Source organism: Dama dama, chromosome 26 (assembly GCF_033118175.1).
Source record: "Dama dama isolate Ldn47 chromosome 26, ASM3311817v1, whole genome shotgun sequence".
Taxonomy (NCBI): domain Eukaryota; kingdom Metazoa; phylum Chordata; class Mammalia; order Artiodactyla; family Cervidae; genus Dama; species Dama dama.
The window spans coordinates 50,039,284-50,057,002 of record NC_083706.1 but is presented as its reverse complement, the minus strand read 5'-3'; the positions used below and the strand labels follow the sequence as shown (position 1 = coordinate 50,057,002).

Sequence of the window (17,719 nt, the reverse complement as noted above, 5' to 3'; positions counted from 1 at the left end):
ACAAAAATAAAAAAGGAATCACTAGGCTGACAAAGAGATCATGATATGTATTTCTCATATACAATGTCCAGAGCTCAACCAAAAATGACCAGGCATACCAAGGACATAAGACCAAGCATAAAATCAACTATATTTCCACACACTAGCAGCAGCTAGGAAGCACAATGAAAACAAAACAAAACCCTCACCATTCACAAGAGCCATGAAAACCATAGAAATGAATCTGATAAAACATGTGCAAGACGATTACTCAGAAAATGAAACCTTTGTTGAAATTTGCTCAAAATGACTTACAAATAGAAAAATATTTCATATTCACATGTAAAAAACATTTCATATCATAAAGTCGTAATTCTCTACCTAAACTGATCTATGTTTTCCATACAATTCCAAACACAATCTCCATAGGATTTTATGTAAAATGTATTCTAAAATGTATGTGTAACATCAAAATGTTAAAGTAGTTCCCCAAAAGACCGTGAGAGAGGGGTCCATGGGAAAATGGATTATTAGGAAATGTTCCTGAGAAACTAATGGTGAAAGGGGCCAAATAAAGGAATTCAAGGAAGACATTGGCAGCATTTGCTACATCACTTCTAAAGAAATAAATCAGGTGAGGAAAGTTCGCTAATGGATATCGAGACTTATCTAAAGCTATTGGTAATTAACGCAGTATGGTCTTGTCAGAGAGAATTTTTTAAAAAATTGACCAGTGGAAAAAATTCAAGGTGCCGGCAGGGCCATGCTTCCTCCACAGGCTCAAGAGAGGAAGTCTTCCTTGTCTCCTGGTGGTTGCTGGCCATGTTTAGCGTTCCTCAGCATATAGATGCATCTCCAATTTCCACTTTTGATTTCACGTGGCACCCTTACTAGCACACCAGTCACTGGATTCAAGGCTTTCTCTCATCTAAAATGACCCCATCATAACTTAATTGCATAAGTTGCAAAGACTCTGTTTCCAAATAAGGTTACAGTCTGAGCTTCTGAGTGGACATGAATTTTTTTTGTTTGTTTTTCTTATTTATTTATTTGGAGTGGACATGAATTTGGGGGGAGGAGAGGGCACTATTCAAGTCATAAATGGCTAATCACCATAGAAAGATGCTAAACCCTTTCAGACTCTGGTAAATGCAAATTAGATCTACCACAGTATACTGTTTTTCATTCCTCTCAACTGGTGAACATTGAGATGTGCAGAGAGGATCCGCCAGATCCTCTGGACCAGTGAATGGATCAGGTGGACTCACGTGTGGGGAAGTGAGAGCTGGTTCATGCCATCTAACCCATCACACTTCAGAAAACACTCGGCTATGGTGTCGTCAATCTGCCTCAGCAAGCTTGCTTCCGGGTATGTGCCTGAGAGAAATTCTCACACAAGTGTACCAAAAGACATATATAGTAAAACTTCTAAATAGCAGCATTTCTGGTTAATAAAAAAAGACACCTGAAAACAATTCACTTGCAAGAGAATAAATAAACTGTGTTCTTTCAGCAGTCAAAATAAATGGACTACACCACACACAAGAGCATAGGGGAATTTCTCAACATAATGTTGAGTGGGGGGGGAAGCAATCTACAGAAAACAACATAGAATATGATATCATTTTTATACAAAAACTGCATAGAATGTGATATCATTTTTACACAAAATACACAAAGGTAAATGATATGTTATACAGCACGCATGACAAAATGTTAACTGAAAGACCGTGATCGATGCGAGTGGAATAGATTCAACGTGGACATCTTGGCTGCCCTGAAGGAATTTCCAAAAGCAGAATCTGAGCCTGGCACACAGAAGGCGAAAGAGGACAAATCACTTATTCATTGTCAGTTTTTCCTGTGAAAGCTTCCTTCCTTCATTCATTCAACAGTTACGGAGAGACAAGAACTGTCAGAGAGGGGTCCACTCTGGGGGCTAAAAGGGTGGGTGGGTCGGCCCTGGCTCATTCTGGGAAAGGAAGGGGCTTCAAAAGGGGGGAGGGAAATAGGGTACATAAAGAGCTTAAATTTTATTTTGAAACATTAAGCTCCTTGATGAAAGAAGATTTCGATTCCTATAACTATGACACAATTCATGTTTTATTCATAATCTCATGAACTGTTCATTCTTATCTTCCTCAAACTAATTCCAGCCTTCTTCGCTCATTGCTTGAGTGTTTGGTCATGTCCTTTAGCCTCATGTGACATTGACTAATTTATCTGTGATTCCCCTGAAGACGCTTTAGCCCTTCGTGCTTCCAGCCCCATCTGTCTTACATTTTCATTCTGTACCCTGCAACTTGCCACGTTTTGCCCAGGAACATCAGGTTTTCCTGCATCGTGGGCCATTCTTATTGACACTTTGTGGTGGTTCCCTTGGAAATGGATCTGGTGGCCCAAGAAGCAGGAATTTGCAGACACTCCCTAGAGGCCACCCTAATCCTCCACTCCCCGGGGTTCTTGTGGTCTGCTGGGTGGGCAGAGGCAGTTTAGCATCCTACAGAACCTCCCTTGAAAACCTGAGATGAGAACCCTGGAGAGGCCCCAGGTCTGTTTCTTCTGTAGAGCTTAATAGCGCTATTAGCTGCTGCACTGGGGGAGGAAGACAGGGGACAAAACTGAGAAGCCAGAATAGCAAGATTTTGTTTTCCTAACAGCGAAACTCTGCCCTGCTTATCTCTGCAAAAGATGTCGAGCTGGCAGGAAGTCTTAATTTCTCCCCAGTGATTCCTCGTGTCATCTACATGATATAGATCTCTCCACTTCCGTTTCAGAGCTCATGCTGGAAGCCATCTTTGGTCACCATGGAAAAAATTCTGATACGGAAGTAAGATGAGGAAAATGTCTGGGGTTAGACTGTCACAGCCTGGGTTCTGGTAGTCACAGCTACCATCAACCGGCGTGAGGATACAGGTCAGAAAAATAAGGATCATAACAGTATGGCCTTACAAGACTGCATTGGGCTTCCCTGATGGCTCAGACGGTTAAGAATTTGCCTACAATGCAGGAGACCTGGGTTTGATCCTTGGGTCAGGAAGATCCCATGGAGAAGGAAATGGCCACCCACTCCAGTATTCTGGGCCTGGAGAATTCCATGGGCAGAGGAGCCTGGTACAGTCCATAGGGTCTCAAAGAGTCGGACACCACTGAGCGACTAACACTTTCATAAGTCTGCGTTAATTGAGACAGATATCTCACTAAATCTGAGAAAAGTGCCTGGCAAATAGTAGATATCCATTCAAGCTTGTAGTATTAGTTTCTACTTCTCACAAGGTAGGTGTCATTCTTTAGGCAAAGTCTCATACGAGTGGCCAACTGGTCTTACTTCTGAAGTCACACAAACTCCAGAAGAGAGCATGGCTCTAAATCTCACTCCTGGGAATATACCCAGACAAAAGTGTAATTCAAAAAGATAGATTCACCCCTATGTTCATAGCAGTACTATTCACAATAGCCAAGACAAGGAAACAATCTCAATGTCCATCAACAGATAAAGAAGATGTGGTGTATATATATGATGGAATACTACTCAGCCATAAAAGAATGAAATAATGCCATTTGCAGCAACATGAATGGACCTAGAGATTATCATACTAAGTGAAGTAAGTCGGAAAGAGAAAGATAAATACCATATGACATCACTTACATGTGGAATCTAAAATATGACACAAATGAACTTATCTGTGAAACAGAAACAGACTTACAGACACAGAAACTTGTGATTTGCCAAGGGGTGGGGGTAGGGGAAGGATGGATTGGGAGTTTGGGATTAGCAGATGCAAACTATTAAATGTAGAATGAGTAAACAGCAAAGTCCCATTAAATAGTGCAGGGAATATTCAATATCCTGTAATAAACCACAGTGGGAAAGAATAGGAAAAAGAATATATGTGTATAACTGAATCACTGGGGTACAGCAGAAATAAGCACATTGTTGTAAATCAACTTAGCTTCAATGAAATGAATCTTTTTAACCAAAGAACATTGCTCTAAGAGATGTGAAAAATTTGCAGCACAAAATCAACTCTTCCCCCTTCTGTTTAAAACATGAGTCCCACACATACCCAAACTTAAAGTTGCCTAAGTTTCTAGAAACAGTGAGAAAGTTTGTCCTATAGCTTCTTATGAAAAATCATGGAATTGAAGAAAAAAACTCACGCTGCTGGTCATTATATAACTTTTTATTATCCTCCACTTTTCACATGTAGATCGTGTGAAAACCACACCATAAGATGCACCATTGAGATGTGCAGATTGAAGCTCAACGGAATGTAAATTACATGAAAAATATCTTAATTTTTCAGAGGCTAATTACTGAAATGATGAATATTTGCGACCACGTGACTTTATGTTTAGAGTTTCCTATTTTGTTGCTTCCCTCTAAACCCGGAACAGGATTTCAGGGCAAGAAAATGGGAGGGGCTTCCTGATGGCTCAGTGGTAGAGAATCTGCCTGCCGATGTAGGAGACATGGGTTCCATCCCTGGTCCGGGAAGATCCGACGTGCCGAGGAGCACTAAGCCAATGCCCCACAACTACTGAGTCTGTGTTCTAGACCCTGGGAGTCACAGCTACTGAGCCCACACGCCCTAGGGCCCATGCTCTGCAACAGATGAAGCCGCCACAGTGAGAAGCCCGAGCAGCAACAAAGACCCAGCATAGTCGGAAAAAAAAAAAGTCAGAAAAGGCAACCTCCGGACATCCCGGAATCGGAGCTGATGCGGTAACTGGAGGTGCTTTGTGAAGGGGAGGGAGGGAGGTGGGGGCGGTCCTTAGAAATGGGGGAGGGGCCTGTGCGGACGCCGGGGAGCAAAGACAGTGGGCCAAGCAGGCCTTTGCCGTTTCAGCGGGTCCGATGACGCGGAGCGTCTGTGGACTGCAGAGGTCCAGGCCTCTGGAGGGAGGAGCCCCTGGGCAGGCAGCCGGGTCCTGACTCTGCCCAGCAGGGGATGAGAGAGCAGCCCTGAGGCAGGCAGAGGCGACAGGCGGCCCAGTCCAGGCTCCAGGCGATGGGGATGCGGCCAGTGTCAACAGCAGTAGCCTGGCCAGCCCTGCGTGAGGCCGCCACTCAGCCTCCTGGGCAGAAGCCCAAGAACTTTGTGTTGGTGAGGTCACACACCGATGCCCGCTCCCCTGTGCCCAGGGTAGCACGTACGCACAACAGGCCGCCACAGCAGGACTTCGCAGAGAAGAATGGCTCCCCGGAGGGAGAGAGGACAAGAAGCAGGGATGACCTAAGTCCACAGAGCCTCGGAGCAGTGCTTGCCAACCATCCATCACCATGGACATTATCTTCTTGCTTTTATTAACGATCCATCGCAGACTGTTTCTTTTGCAAAATATGACAAAAGGAAACGACTGGAAAAATGAAGTGGGCCACAAAGTCACGCAAAGTACAAGTCCAATGTCTTCATGATCGGATTCAACCCAGACGTGAAACTCTTCTCCCCAGTGACTATCAACTTTCTCAAAGCTTCCTCTTGGCGTGATCTCCCTGTGGACCAGGAACCAGTCCAAGAGTCACTCGGGCCGGAAGAAGGCCTTTCTCTGAGAACAGGAGTCTTCCCCTGGTCTTGTCCCAGGCTGTGGACCAAGGTGGGAGCTGGCATCTCTTTGGGGACACCTCCTGAGATAACTTTAACCTGCAGTTTGTTCTCCAGCATCTAACAAACACCGCTCAACTCCTAAGACCCCAGTGTCCGGCCTTGTCCTCCCTGATACTGCCATCACCAAACTCAGACCAGCTTTAACGAGCACCCCCGGTCACTCAGAGAGAGGGTACCGGGTCACCCCATCTCCTGGGCCACTCGCCCAGCATTATAATTTTGTTTTGTTCCCCTTTGTGCTGTCTTCTGGCTTTCCTGGTGGCTCAGAGGGTAATGCGTCTGCCTGCAATGTGGGAGACCCAGGTTCGATCCCCGGGTCGGGAAGATCCCCTGGAGAAGGAAATGGCAAGCCACTCCAGTACTTTTGCATGGAAAATTACATGGACAGAGGGGCCTGGTAAGCTACAGTCCATGGGATTGCAGAGAGTCACACACGAGCGCGGGGAGGAGACGCACAAGGACCCAGGGACTCTGACGTCTGTATCCTCAGCGATGCTTGGCCATCTCTAGCATCATCCTCTCTCTTCTCAGTTCGTCAGATTTTAAGACAAATAAGGAAAATGAAAGTGAGGAATACATTCTGTGAGAAAACATCAAAGTGAGCAGCTGTGGTCCAAGAGTGATGATTAACACCGGTAGGTGGGTGCAGAGAGGGCTCTGTACCTGCTTCCCCGAGGCTGGGCCCAGAGAACACAGCTGGACAGGGAGGATGGAGCAGGATCACCCAGCTGATGGACATGCTCCACGCAAGTGAGACTAACATTGATCTCCCTGCTTCACGTGTCTAACAGAAGACCCTTCAAACCTGACACTCAACCGTAAACACCCTTGTTCATGGTCTGCAGAGATAAAAGGCAAGATTGGGGGGGATGGGGGTAAGCCCTCCAAAAATGCAATCTGAGCTGTCGTGCCCTCACTGGGGTAGTGAGTCCCTGACTCAGTCAGACGCAGGAGGGAAAGGACCCCTCGGTCTCTCGGCCACATCTATCTCCTCTCTCCTTGGAAGAAAGAAGGTAGGAAGGCTTGGGAGCTCACTTGGATTTCCCATGAATATTCATGCATACTCAAGCTGTAAGGATACCGAAGGATTTTTAATGGTGGTTCATTGTGCCGTTATTTTTCTTGTGTTCTAAGGGATATTGTTAGCTTTCTGTGTTTGACTAAGAGCAAGTCGCTCTAAAGGGGATGCTTTGATGAAAAGCCTACATCAGTACATCAGTGTGATCATGACATTTGCATTAGTAATATCCTGAAATATTTATCCCACAACTAGGGACAAGGCTTATGTTCTTACATGAGTATGGTGATGGTACAAAGCTTGCAAGTACTAATCAATCCAGTATTAAGAATGTTCTGTTTTTTAAATTTGTTAGCAATTAGAGTTTATTCATGCTGTACCCAAGAGCCATATGTGAGAGCTTTATCCTTCTAAACCCTAACAAGAATTCTTATTCATGAATATTTCATTCCTAGTTCCTGAAAAACTTTAATAAGTCCCTCTGGATTCAGAGAATACAGTTTGGTATGGCTGAATAAAACAGTCTCTGAGAATAGAATTGAAATCATATTTACAACCAAGAGTATTTCTACGATAGATTATTTCTCCTTCATTTTCTACTAATAGTATCACCTTATGATTTTTGAAAAATGACATTTCTCAGCTTTACACCAGTCTCATCCCTCAGGTTTGAGTCCGGATGTCTGCTGGTCCTTTTGCAAAGTTCAGTCTCCAGGAAACAGCGAGGTCAGGATCCCAAGTAGATGGGCTGTCACCCTGAAGGCAATTGCAGAAGAGGGATTCCCTAAATTCTCTAGGTCAGGAGTAGCGTGGGACAGCTGCCACCAAAGCTGGCCACCACTTCTTGTTTTCCTACAAGTTAAGAGTGATTTTTCACATTTTTTAATGGTTTAAGAAAAAAGAATTTTTATGACACACATAAATTACATGAGATTTAATTTTTAGTATCTGTAAATAAAGTACAATTGGCATACAGCCATGCTCATTTATTTACTATGGTTTCCAGCTGCTTTCATATAAAAAATGGCAGAGCTGAGTTCTTGAAACACAGACTGCAGGGCCTCCCAAGCCCCAGAGGCTTCCTCTGTGACCTCTGCATGGTTTTGCTGAGGTCGAGTGGGTCTGCTCCAGAGGAGACCACACTCAACTGAAAATACCGACTCTGAGCTATATTGTTGATTAACCTCCTGTCTCTGCGCTGGCCCTGGGGACAGCGCCAGGGCCATGCCCCCCTGGGTGACAGAGGAAGTCTGTCTCCTTTCCTTGTCATCAATGCTATGAGCTTGGTGCTCAGCACGGGCCACACACCGTTGAGCGAGCTGAGAAGCACACCTACTGCCTCAGGAGTGTAAGCACTGATTGTTTTATTTTCCTAAAATAGACGTTACATGAAATTTACCTTGTTGATTTTTGAGTATACATTTCAGTAGCATTAAGGACTTTCACAGTGATATGCAGCCATCACCACATCTCCAGAGCTTTTTCATCTTCCTAAACTCAAACTCAGTCCCCACTAGACAATAGCTCCCCACTCCCCCTCTTCCAGCCCCTAGCACCCACCCCTCCACTTTCTGTCTCTAGGAATTTGCTTCCTTTGGGCACCTCACTTATGTGGAATCATATAGTGTTTGTCCTTCTGTGATGGGTCCATTGCTTAGAATGATGTCTTCAAGGAACAACTAACTTTTGGTGGCTGTTTAGGCTTCCCTGGTGGCTCAGATGGTAAAAAATCTGCCTGCAGTGCAAGAGACACAGGTTCGATCCCTGGGTTGGGACGATCCCCTGGAGAAGAGAATGGCAACCCACTCCAGTATTCTTGCCTGGAGATTCCCATGAACAGAGGAGCCTGATGGGCTATAGTCCACGGGGTCACAGAGAGTCAGACATGACTGAGCAACTAACACTTTCACTTCACTTTCCCAGTTTACACGGAGTTTCACACACATTGTCTCTCTGACTTGGCATAGCTACTTTGTGGGGCAGGCTTTTACTCCGTTAGAACAGAATCTGTCAGGCAACTCTGGGGCCACCCTGAGGTCACCTGCAAGCAGTGTTCTCACCTTGAGCCACACCGTATCTGGACACAGAGCAGGCCCAGAAGAGCTGGAGGTTGCCACTCTGAGAGTGACCCTTGCCTATGAGGGGTGGGAGGTGACCCCACTTTTACCCCCAAGGAGGACAGTTCTGAGGTGAGTCACTTGCATCCCTCAGAGGGTTCCCACTGTCCTGGGCCCCTGTACCCACCCTGTTTTGACTTCCTCGCTTCCGTCTGAATTCCTCACTCCCTCTTGTGTTCCCTGGGACAACCTTCCACAGAGACTATAGACACAAAATCCTTGCCTCAGGCTCTGCTTTGGACAGTATAGATAACTGTCTATGTATCTGTACTATAGAGTGTAGATAACTGAGTCAGAGGGTAACGTGTTGACCCTTGCACACCTAGTACGCCTAGAGTCCTCCTCTTCTCATTCCAAGTGCAGTGTCCTCTCGCTTCTCCCCTCCTTGCAAGACGAGGTCTCTGCCTCAAGCATTTAGTCTGGTCTTGACTGAGAGAGATTAGAAAAGGAGTGTTAGCCTAGAACTCTCTTCCCTACGGGGAGTGCCCTGGGGAACAATGACCTCAACTGAGACTCCTCACAGAGAATCTAACCTCAATCAGACAGCTTTGTAAAAATGTTGTACTCAGGGAAATGGCCCTATTTTCAGCAGGATATACCTGATCTGTCAAGACTGATTACTATAAACAAATGTGGAATGAATAGGTTTATGGGGGCTGGGGTCCTCCTAGGTGGGGGAATCTGAGAGTTGTTGCCTAACAGATTAATTTTGTTTTTTTCAGGGATCGATCGAGCAGGATAGTGAGGAGAGAGGAAGGGTGAGGGGAAAGTGCCAGACAGAGTGTGGAGACAGAAGGAGTTTGGAAGAGCCACCCAGGGGACGGAGGAAGAGCTAAAGGGAACCTGATGAAAGGCCAGCCTGCTAGGACTCCAGCCCCTGGGCAGGAGCCCTGATCACACTGTTAGGTAGTTAGAATAGGAAACAGGAATTCAGAAGGGCAATGGCTAAAAGACAAGGAAGGGAGAAACCCGCGAAAATAGAACAAACGAAGGTCCGAGTATTGGAGTTAGGACCTCAGGTAGAACAAACAGCACTCCTGGCTAGCCCAGTTTACATAGGGCAGGCCCAGGGGGAGGAGAAAAGATGTATAAAAAGAGGAGCCAAAATGGGCCAGGGGCCTCTCTTCTCTTCGAGTCTTTTGGGTCAGCATGCCCTCACGTCTCGAGGATGTATTTTCCTTTGGTGGTGGTGGTTTAGTCGCCTAGTCGTGTCCGACTCTTTGTGACCCCATGGACTATAGCCTGCCAGGCTCCTCTGTCCATGGGATTCTCCAGGCAAGAAGACTGGAGTGGGTTGCCATTTCCTTCTCCAGGGGATCTTCCCAACCCAGGGATCGAACCTGTGTCTCCTGCATTGCAGGCAGATTCTTTACCAACTGAGCTATGCAGGAAACTATTTTCCTTTATTATCTCAATAAAACTGAGCTGTAACACTGGTCCATCGGAGGACTGTAACTCTGGTCTGTCCATCACTTCAAATTTTTGTTGTGACAAGACAGAACCGAGGAAGTAACAAGCTCTCCTGACACCTATGGTGCCATGACTTGGCCATTCTGGACTCCTTTTTCCTATTCTACCTACCTAGTAAGACCAAAGGGAGGGTTCTCTGCTCCGCTCAGCAGCCTGGGTGGGACAGAGAATGAGGGGGTGAGAGAATCAAGAGACACGTGAGCTGAGAGTGGCCGGACCTGGGCCAGCAGAGGTCTCGCAGACTGGGTGAGAGATGACACAGGGGGGGACTCCAAAGGGGGTGGGCCCACGACCAGAGGTAAGGGTCTCCGTGGTGTAGAAATCCAGGGGTGGTGGAGCAAGGAAGTAGGTGATTGTGACCAGACGGTCACGCCATGGGGTTTTGGTTTCCAGAAGGGGCTGGCTTGAGAGGCAGTGGGACTCAGGGTACAGCCCAGAAAGGAGAGGAGCTGCGGGTCCCTTGAATTGACACGGGGAAGGAGGCCAGTGGAGGACTTGCAGAGAAATTCTAAGACGCTAGAATGCCACCCCGGCCAGACTGGACAACAATGTGAGTGGGAAGAAAGAGAGGCCTGGGAGCCATATTCCAAGGAACTTGAAGAATGTGGTGCCAGGAAGCCAAAAATAATAGCGACAAAGAGACAGGAGGGGGTGGTGGGCAGGACCGGATGGGTCTCCAAGGACCACTTCCCCAGCCGGTCTGCAGACTGAGTGGCTGGCCTTGCTCCCCAACACCCCTCCCACTCCCACCCCATGTGGCCATGTCCTGGTCTTCACTCCTGCCTGCCCTCTGCCTGGAATCCTCTTGCTCCTTGGTTTTTTGAAATCCCACCTCCCTTCCAGCAACCAGTGTACCTCCATGGAACATTCCCTTTTTACTACAAAAGATTGGATTCCCTTCCTCCTGACTGCCACCCAACTTTGTTTATAACACCCTCCTGACACTGACTGTGTGCAGCTTGGAGCTGTAGACACCTGTGTGTACCTTCCTCTCCTATTCTAGAAGACAGGGGCTTCTACACTTGCTCATCTTGGCCTTGTTCTCATCCTGGAGTCAACAGAGAAAGCCATGCATGAATATTTGCAGCACAAATGCTTCGAATCCTTCCCCTTCATCAAGACCAAGCACTCTATTCTAGCAGCCTCAATCCCGTGCCCCAGGAATTCTCCGAATGGCACCTAGTAATCCATGATGACTTAAGCAGATTGTCTAAATACCCAGTGGATATAAATGATGATCTGATCTCCTCTTCATATTTGCATATTATTTTAACTCTTCTTATTTTAGTTTTAACCTTATAGATCATATTTGGGAGCAGGTTTTAGATGACGAGAGAGAAATTTGTCCTGGCAACCCTGTCCGATTCTGACTCTTACTTGTTTGCAAGGCATCACTCTTTAAAACGTTAGAAGAATTTTTATATTCATTATTACATTCAATTTCCCACTTCATCTGCAGGAAGGCAGTAAGTGGGGGGCTTCCCATTTAGTTCATCATATTCTCCTTGGGTGAAAACTCCTTGTTTCCAAGAGTATCTGAGTTCCTCTTTGAGACCAAGATCCCTTTGAGATGAGATGAGGTTGTTCCGTCTTTCACTGAACCAGAGGCATTAGGGGAGGTGACTATAAACAAAGTGGACTCTCATCTCCCATTTTCTGTTCTTTCCCAGTGAAGATGCTCTGTTTTCAAAAACAAGATCATCCTAAATGTCACCACTCAACACCCATCTGGACTCCTGAAAGCAAGCTGCCTTGTTTCTGAATCAGATGTCATCACCCACTGAAAAGCCTCCCGCCTCCAAGCTGGGCCGGGTGGGAAAGCCTCATCCATCTCTCCCAGCGAGGCTGGGTTACAGGTGACCATTTCCTGCTGAAGAAAGGGGATGGAGCAGAAACAGGTGGCAACTGAGAGCCAGGTTATCACAGCTTCTCTGACCCTTTGGAGCCCAACAATTACAGAAATTCTTGTTGTTCAGTCGTGTCCGTCTCTTTTGTGACTGTAGCCCGCCAGTCTCCTCTGTCCAAGGGATTTCCCAGGCAAGAATACTGGAGTAGGCTGCCATTTCCTTCTCCAGGGGATCTTCCCAACCCAGGGACTGAACCCACATCTCCCACAGTGGCAGGCAGATTCTTTACCACTGAGCCACCTGGGAAGCCCATAAATAGTAATGGGCTCATTTATGGGTGTGAACATTTTACTCCCTACAGAGCCACATGGAGCGTTGCCATTTTTCATGGGACACCCAGAAGGGACAGCAGGAAACCAAACATAGTCTCCAGGCCGGGACGGGGGTCCCAAGATGCGCTGCCTGAAGGTACAGACACAGGTCCGAGCAGGAGAGCCGCAGGGCACTGAGATGCAGGGAAATCATGCTGAGGTCTGTCTTGCGAGAAACGTCCTGTTTCCCTCTGAGATGTGGCCACGCTCTCCTCAGCCTTGCTGCTGAGCCTCCTTCCAGAGCGAGGCAAGGAGATGAGCAGGGCCGTTCGAACAAGCGGCCCAGGTGCCGGCTGGGGCCGCAGTGGGTCCCTCCCTCTCCCTCTTGCAAATAAAAGGAACCCAGTGAGGGAAGATGGGTTTTTTTGAGATGCTAGTTTGCCATCTTCTCAGTCTACTAGCTTTCCCATTAAAGTCATTCCTTGTTCCAACAAGTCATCTCCCGATTTATTGGCCTGTTGTGCCAGTGGGAACTTTGTGACTATAAATACATAACCCTCTTCATGAAGGGAGGGGGGGTTCCAAAAACACAATCACCCTCATGATTTCATTCATGAACATTTATATCAAGCAAAGGATTTCAAAACAGACTTTCATTACATGAGGCATTCCCAGAGAGGGAAGGGAAGCTGCAAGGAACTCCTGTGCTGGTGGCCAAATGCTTTCCCTCCCAACCCGAAATGATGCCCCAGCACAGGGCGGTTGGGGGTCCTAACATCCCAGATGGTGGCATCCCACAAAGAGTTCTCGTGCAGCAAACAGACAGAGACCTTTGTAAATTACATTCATCATTTAAAAACATGTAACAATTATTTGCACATGACAGAGCTGTGTGTGTGGGAGTGTGTGCACACTTTACAAAACAGAAATGTGTATTTCTTCTTCCACTTCAAAGAGTCACAGAGAGGGATGTTTCTCAACACTGACGTGTAACAGACCCTTTGCACACCTCATCTTCCGGTGTCACCTTCACCACAGACCCGGGAGGTATGGGCTACTACTGTTACCATTTTATACTGAGGAAATGAGGTCCCTGGGGGTTAAAACTGAGGTCAAACCAGCAGCAAAGGACAGAGTCAGTCTGATTCCAAAACTCACGTTCTTCCTACGATATGGCTTTACTTTTTCAAGGTTCGTCAAATACTTGTGCCTTTGCCTGTACACACCCATAAACCTTCCTGCTGGAGTAATCTTTATAGTTCATGGGGAAATGCTTCCAGGAGAGCTGAAGAGGAACAGAAGGAATTTTTTGGAAGTTACAGAAAGGATGAAGTTTCGACACATATTCAGGCATTTCCAGAAGGTACAGCACAAGAGTACAATCTCAGCATTAATTCGCATCTCATGCATGTGGGGTAGGGTGTCCTTCTGTATCATATTTAGGGGGTATTCAGTTGCATTCCCAAGTACAAACTGCAGCTCATCTTCGTCCCACTGTTTGGTCCACAATCTCCTTCCGCCGGTCAGACAACAGTCTCGGTTGCCGCGGTGGCCCTGTGGTCTTCTGGATGCCTGGGTTGCATCTCATCTTTGAAAGCCCTGGTCAGAACCACTTTCAAGGACTCCTTGAACCGCTTCTTCCTGCTGCTGCCCACGAAGAAGTAAATAAAAGGGTTGGCGCTGCTATTGATGGTAGAGAAGAGAAGAGAGACATGGTGCAAGTTCCTGAACGTCGACCAGTACTCATAATAGAGCAGGTAGAGGAGCCTCATGGGCATGGCGAAGATGAAGAAGATGATGATGGTGACCGTGATGACCAGGTACAGCTTCGAGGAGTGGGACGCCCACGAGTTCTTCCGGATCTTCACCACCAAGATGGTGCTGGACACCACCATGAGGGGAGTAAAGACCAGGAAGCTCAGAACGGCTATGAAGATGATCACGGCCCTGCAGTCACTCCGGGAGTGGGTCTGTCCCTCATTGTCAATGCACATGACATATTCCATGGTGGTCACCAAGCAGGAGAGTGCCCACAGGAGGGCGCAGACGAACGCTGACTGGTGCTTGGGGCGGTGGCACCGGTACCAGATGGGATACAGGACAGACAGGCACCTCTCCACGCTGATGGCCGTCAGCAGGTACAGGCCCGTGTTGTAGCCAAAGAGAAACGTCACCGACAACGTGACAATTGTGTAGTAATAGCCAGAAGACAGCTCGTAATCTAAAGCGTAGTCGACAGACAGAATAAAGATGCAAAAGAGCAACGAGATGTCCGCGATGGACAAGTGGGTGATGTAGACGGTGAAGGGGTTTCTTCTCATCCGGAAGCAGAGGAACCAAAGGAGGATTCCGTTCTCAACAAAGCCCAGTGGGGAGATGCTCATGATCACCCAGTGCACGATGGGAATTTCCCGGCGTGGGTCCCTGACGGAGGTGTTCCCGCTGGTTGAGGCGTTGGAGGACTCCTCAGCAACAAATGATGTCCCGTTTGCCTCATCCATGAGGGGGGCCTCAGTCTGGGTTCTTCGGGTAGTTTTCTGTAAATAAGTTTAGAAAGAAAATCAAGGTTGATGAATTGCAGTAAAAGATTTCAGCTATGGCTTGTAACCTTCATGTCATACAGGAGAATATGTCTACTAGACTGTACAATGCTCTTTCCAACGAAGATAAAAATGAGGGCTTTCACCAAGAGAGAACTGATCTAATGGCCTTTTGGAACCCCCCAGTAGCCTTTGGTTCTGTACGATTATTTGCTTGTGGTTCAGCACCAAAGGGGGTCCATCAGAGCAAGAGGATCAGATTTCTGGTGTCCGTTTCTGGTCTGGCCCAAGCTTTCTGAATGGCGTTTTGAAAATCATCTCATCTTCTGTTCCTTCATCTCCTGGCCTGAGAGACCAAGTTAACCGCGTTAAAATTCAATGACAAAGTACATGTTTGGGCAACACCGTTGCTGTCACTTTTTAATGCACAAAGTGCCATAAATGATGGGTGATTGAGAGGGGACAAGTAGGAAAAAATAGGTTCAATAGGGCGCCAGTATGTTCAGAAGTGTGACCAGCTAGAAGGTATGTGTTTTCTATAGTCTATATCTGTGACGAAGCTGTGTACCTACTCAGACCAGGTCTGCAGTGCAAACCATCCCTGGGGAGCAGATGGTGCATTTCAACAAGATGTATTCGCATCCCCGAGCTCCATGGGCCAGACCACGCCGGAAAACACTGCTGCTAGTAAACAAAGCACTGACCCAAGCCCAATAAAATGCTAAATATCTGAGACTGCAAAACACCACTTATCAGCAATTTTCCCTCACACTTCAGGAACTGCTAAATAAATGTATGCACATCCCCCCCCCCTTTCCTGTTATGTAACAAATATACATAAGCCACTTCCGCTGCTGGGGAACGAAAGAGGCAGGTGCCCACAGAGGTCATCTTCTTTGCTTCTATTCATAGAGTCTTTGGCTTTTTATTTTGGATGGTGGTGGTAAAATATTGTTCTCTGCTTTTGGTCTTTGCAGACCAGGGCCCTATATGTGCAAAATAATCGACCTTTAGAAAGCTGATTATTAGGGGCACCCCAGGTGGCTCAGTGGTAAAGACTCTGCCTTGTGATGCAAGGACCACTGGTTCAATCTCGGATCTGGGAAGATCTCCCATGCCAGGGGGCAACTGAGCCTGTGTGCCCCAACTACTGACCTGTGCTCTAGAGCCCACCTGCCCTTAAACCCAGGCTCTGCAACAAGAGAAGCCACTGCAATAAGAAGTCAGCACACAGCAACCGAGGGAGCAGCCCCCGATTGCCGCAATTAGAGGAAAACCCGGACAGCAGTAAGGACTCAGCACAGCCAGAAATCAAGAAATAAAAAGAAAGTTAGCTCGTAGACCGCCGCCTTTCCTCATGACCTCACAGGAGACAGAACAGAACCGAGACGTGCTATTTTGTGAGCAGGTGCAGGGTGGTGGTCCCATTCCAGGTGATGAGATCCTGGAGCCCACAGAGCTGGCTCCCCTCTCTTTACCAACACTCCCCACAGTTGCTCTGCTAAGATGCTGGAAATTATTTTTCCTGGAGCAGATTCTCTTTTCGTTTCATAATCAGCCCATAGAGGGAGAGACTCCAAAACTCTCAGGAGCCCAACACAAGGCCCAGAATTCCAATCCCATGGCCCTGCTGTACAGACTGGGCTTTGTTAAAAGTTTGTAGGTGTGAGACAGCCGTGTTCCCCAAGTTTGTCCATCAAAGATGTATTCAATGCCAACTTCAGGTCAGGCACTGTTCCAGGAATGGGGCTACAGCAGTGAACAAAAGCAGACAAAGCACCAACCTCTTGGAGTTTATATTTCAGTGGGAGGCAGTCAGTACCCGATAACAACAGCAACAAGCCAATAGATGTTCCGTCAGAATAAGTCGCCACAGAGAAAAGAAAAGCCGGGGCCATGGCGAGGACCAGAGCGTAACTGTGGAGGCAGCGAGACGTGGTTAGGTTCTAGATGCAATCTGAGTTGCTACCAGGTGAGGCAGGAGTTATTGTAGGAAAAGAGAATGGCTTTTAGCCATTCGTTGTCTGGACAATGTGCAGGGGGAGCAGGTTGGGAGGGGTCATACGGAGCTGGGAAATGATGCAACTGCCACATGGAGCTGTCTTGGGGCATGTTGGGAGCTGGGGTTGGGGCAGGTGTAGCGAACAGGTGAGGTATAAAATCATGAAGCTAGATGAGATAGCCTATGAAACCTGGGTCATTAAAACGGAGAAGTGGTCCAAGGACTGAGCCTTGGGGCACTTCAGAGCTTAGGGGTTGGGGGATGAGGAGAAGGAAGCAAAAAAACTGGGAGGCTGGGAGCATAATTTATTCATGAGAGCAGGGGGGAAGGCCAAGTGTGCGGCTTAAAGTACAGACAGCTGGGTAGGGTGAAGAGGGGGTGTTAGAAGTTGCAAGAAGTTCTCTTCTGGATGTACAGTATCTCTGTTTTCAGCAAAGTCAGGAGCAAGGTCATCCACTAAGAGTGAGGAGGTTTAAGGAGAGAGGACAAGATGTAATAAAGTGAAAGGCGGAAAGACTGGGTTAATGTACAAAGAGCAAGATTTCTGGGCAAACCTCAGGGCTTGGCTGGACTGGGGCTCAGGAATCTAGAGTGAGACGATTAGCACCACCTGTGTTTTTCTCCATTTATGGCTCAGCTATCCAGGTGTGACTGTGCAGAAAGAGGCGAGTTGGATTTAATCGGGATTGGGGTTCTATCGGGCTGGTGCAAAGGAAACTGAGACCAAAGGAACTGAAGCACAGAGACTATGGAATTCAACAAGACTAGGAGAGAGTTGAGGCCAGGAGAGAGTTGACAGTTGGTGAACAGGAAACAGGAGCCCTTG

General features: G+C 47.2%; 1 protein-coding gene across 1 annotated transcript; it reads right to left on the bottom strand.

Annotated features, from left to right (window-relative positions):
- Positions 1–13,497: 13,497 nt before the first annotated feature.
- MAS1 (MAS1 proto-oncogene, G protein-coupled receptor) lies at positions 13,498–15,595 on the bottom strand. The gene is made up of 2 exons (XM_061130464.1): positions 15,464–15,595; positions 13,498–14,888 (listed from the first exon to the last, which is right to left on the bottom strand). The coding sequence occupies exon 2, from the start codon at positions 14,850–14,852 to the stop codon at positions 13,875–13,877; it is 978 nt and encodes a 325-aa protein (XP_060986447.1). The 5' UTR covers positions 14,853–14,888; positions 15,464–15,595; the 3' UTR covers positions 13,498–13,874.
- Between the last annotated feature and the right edge of the window lie 2,124 nt (positions 15,596–17,719).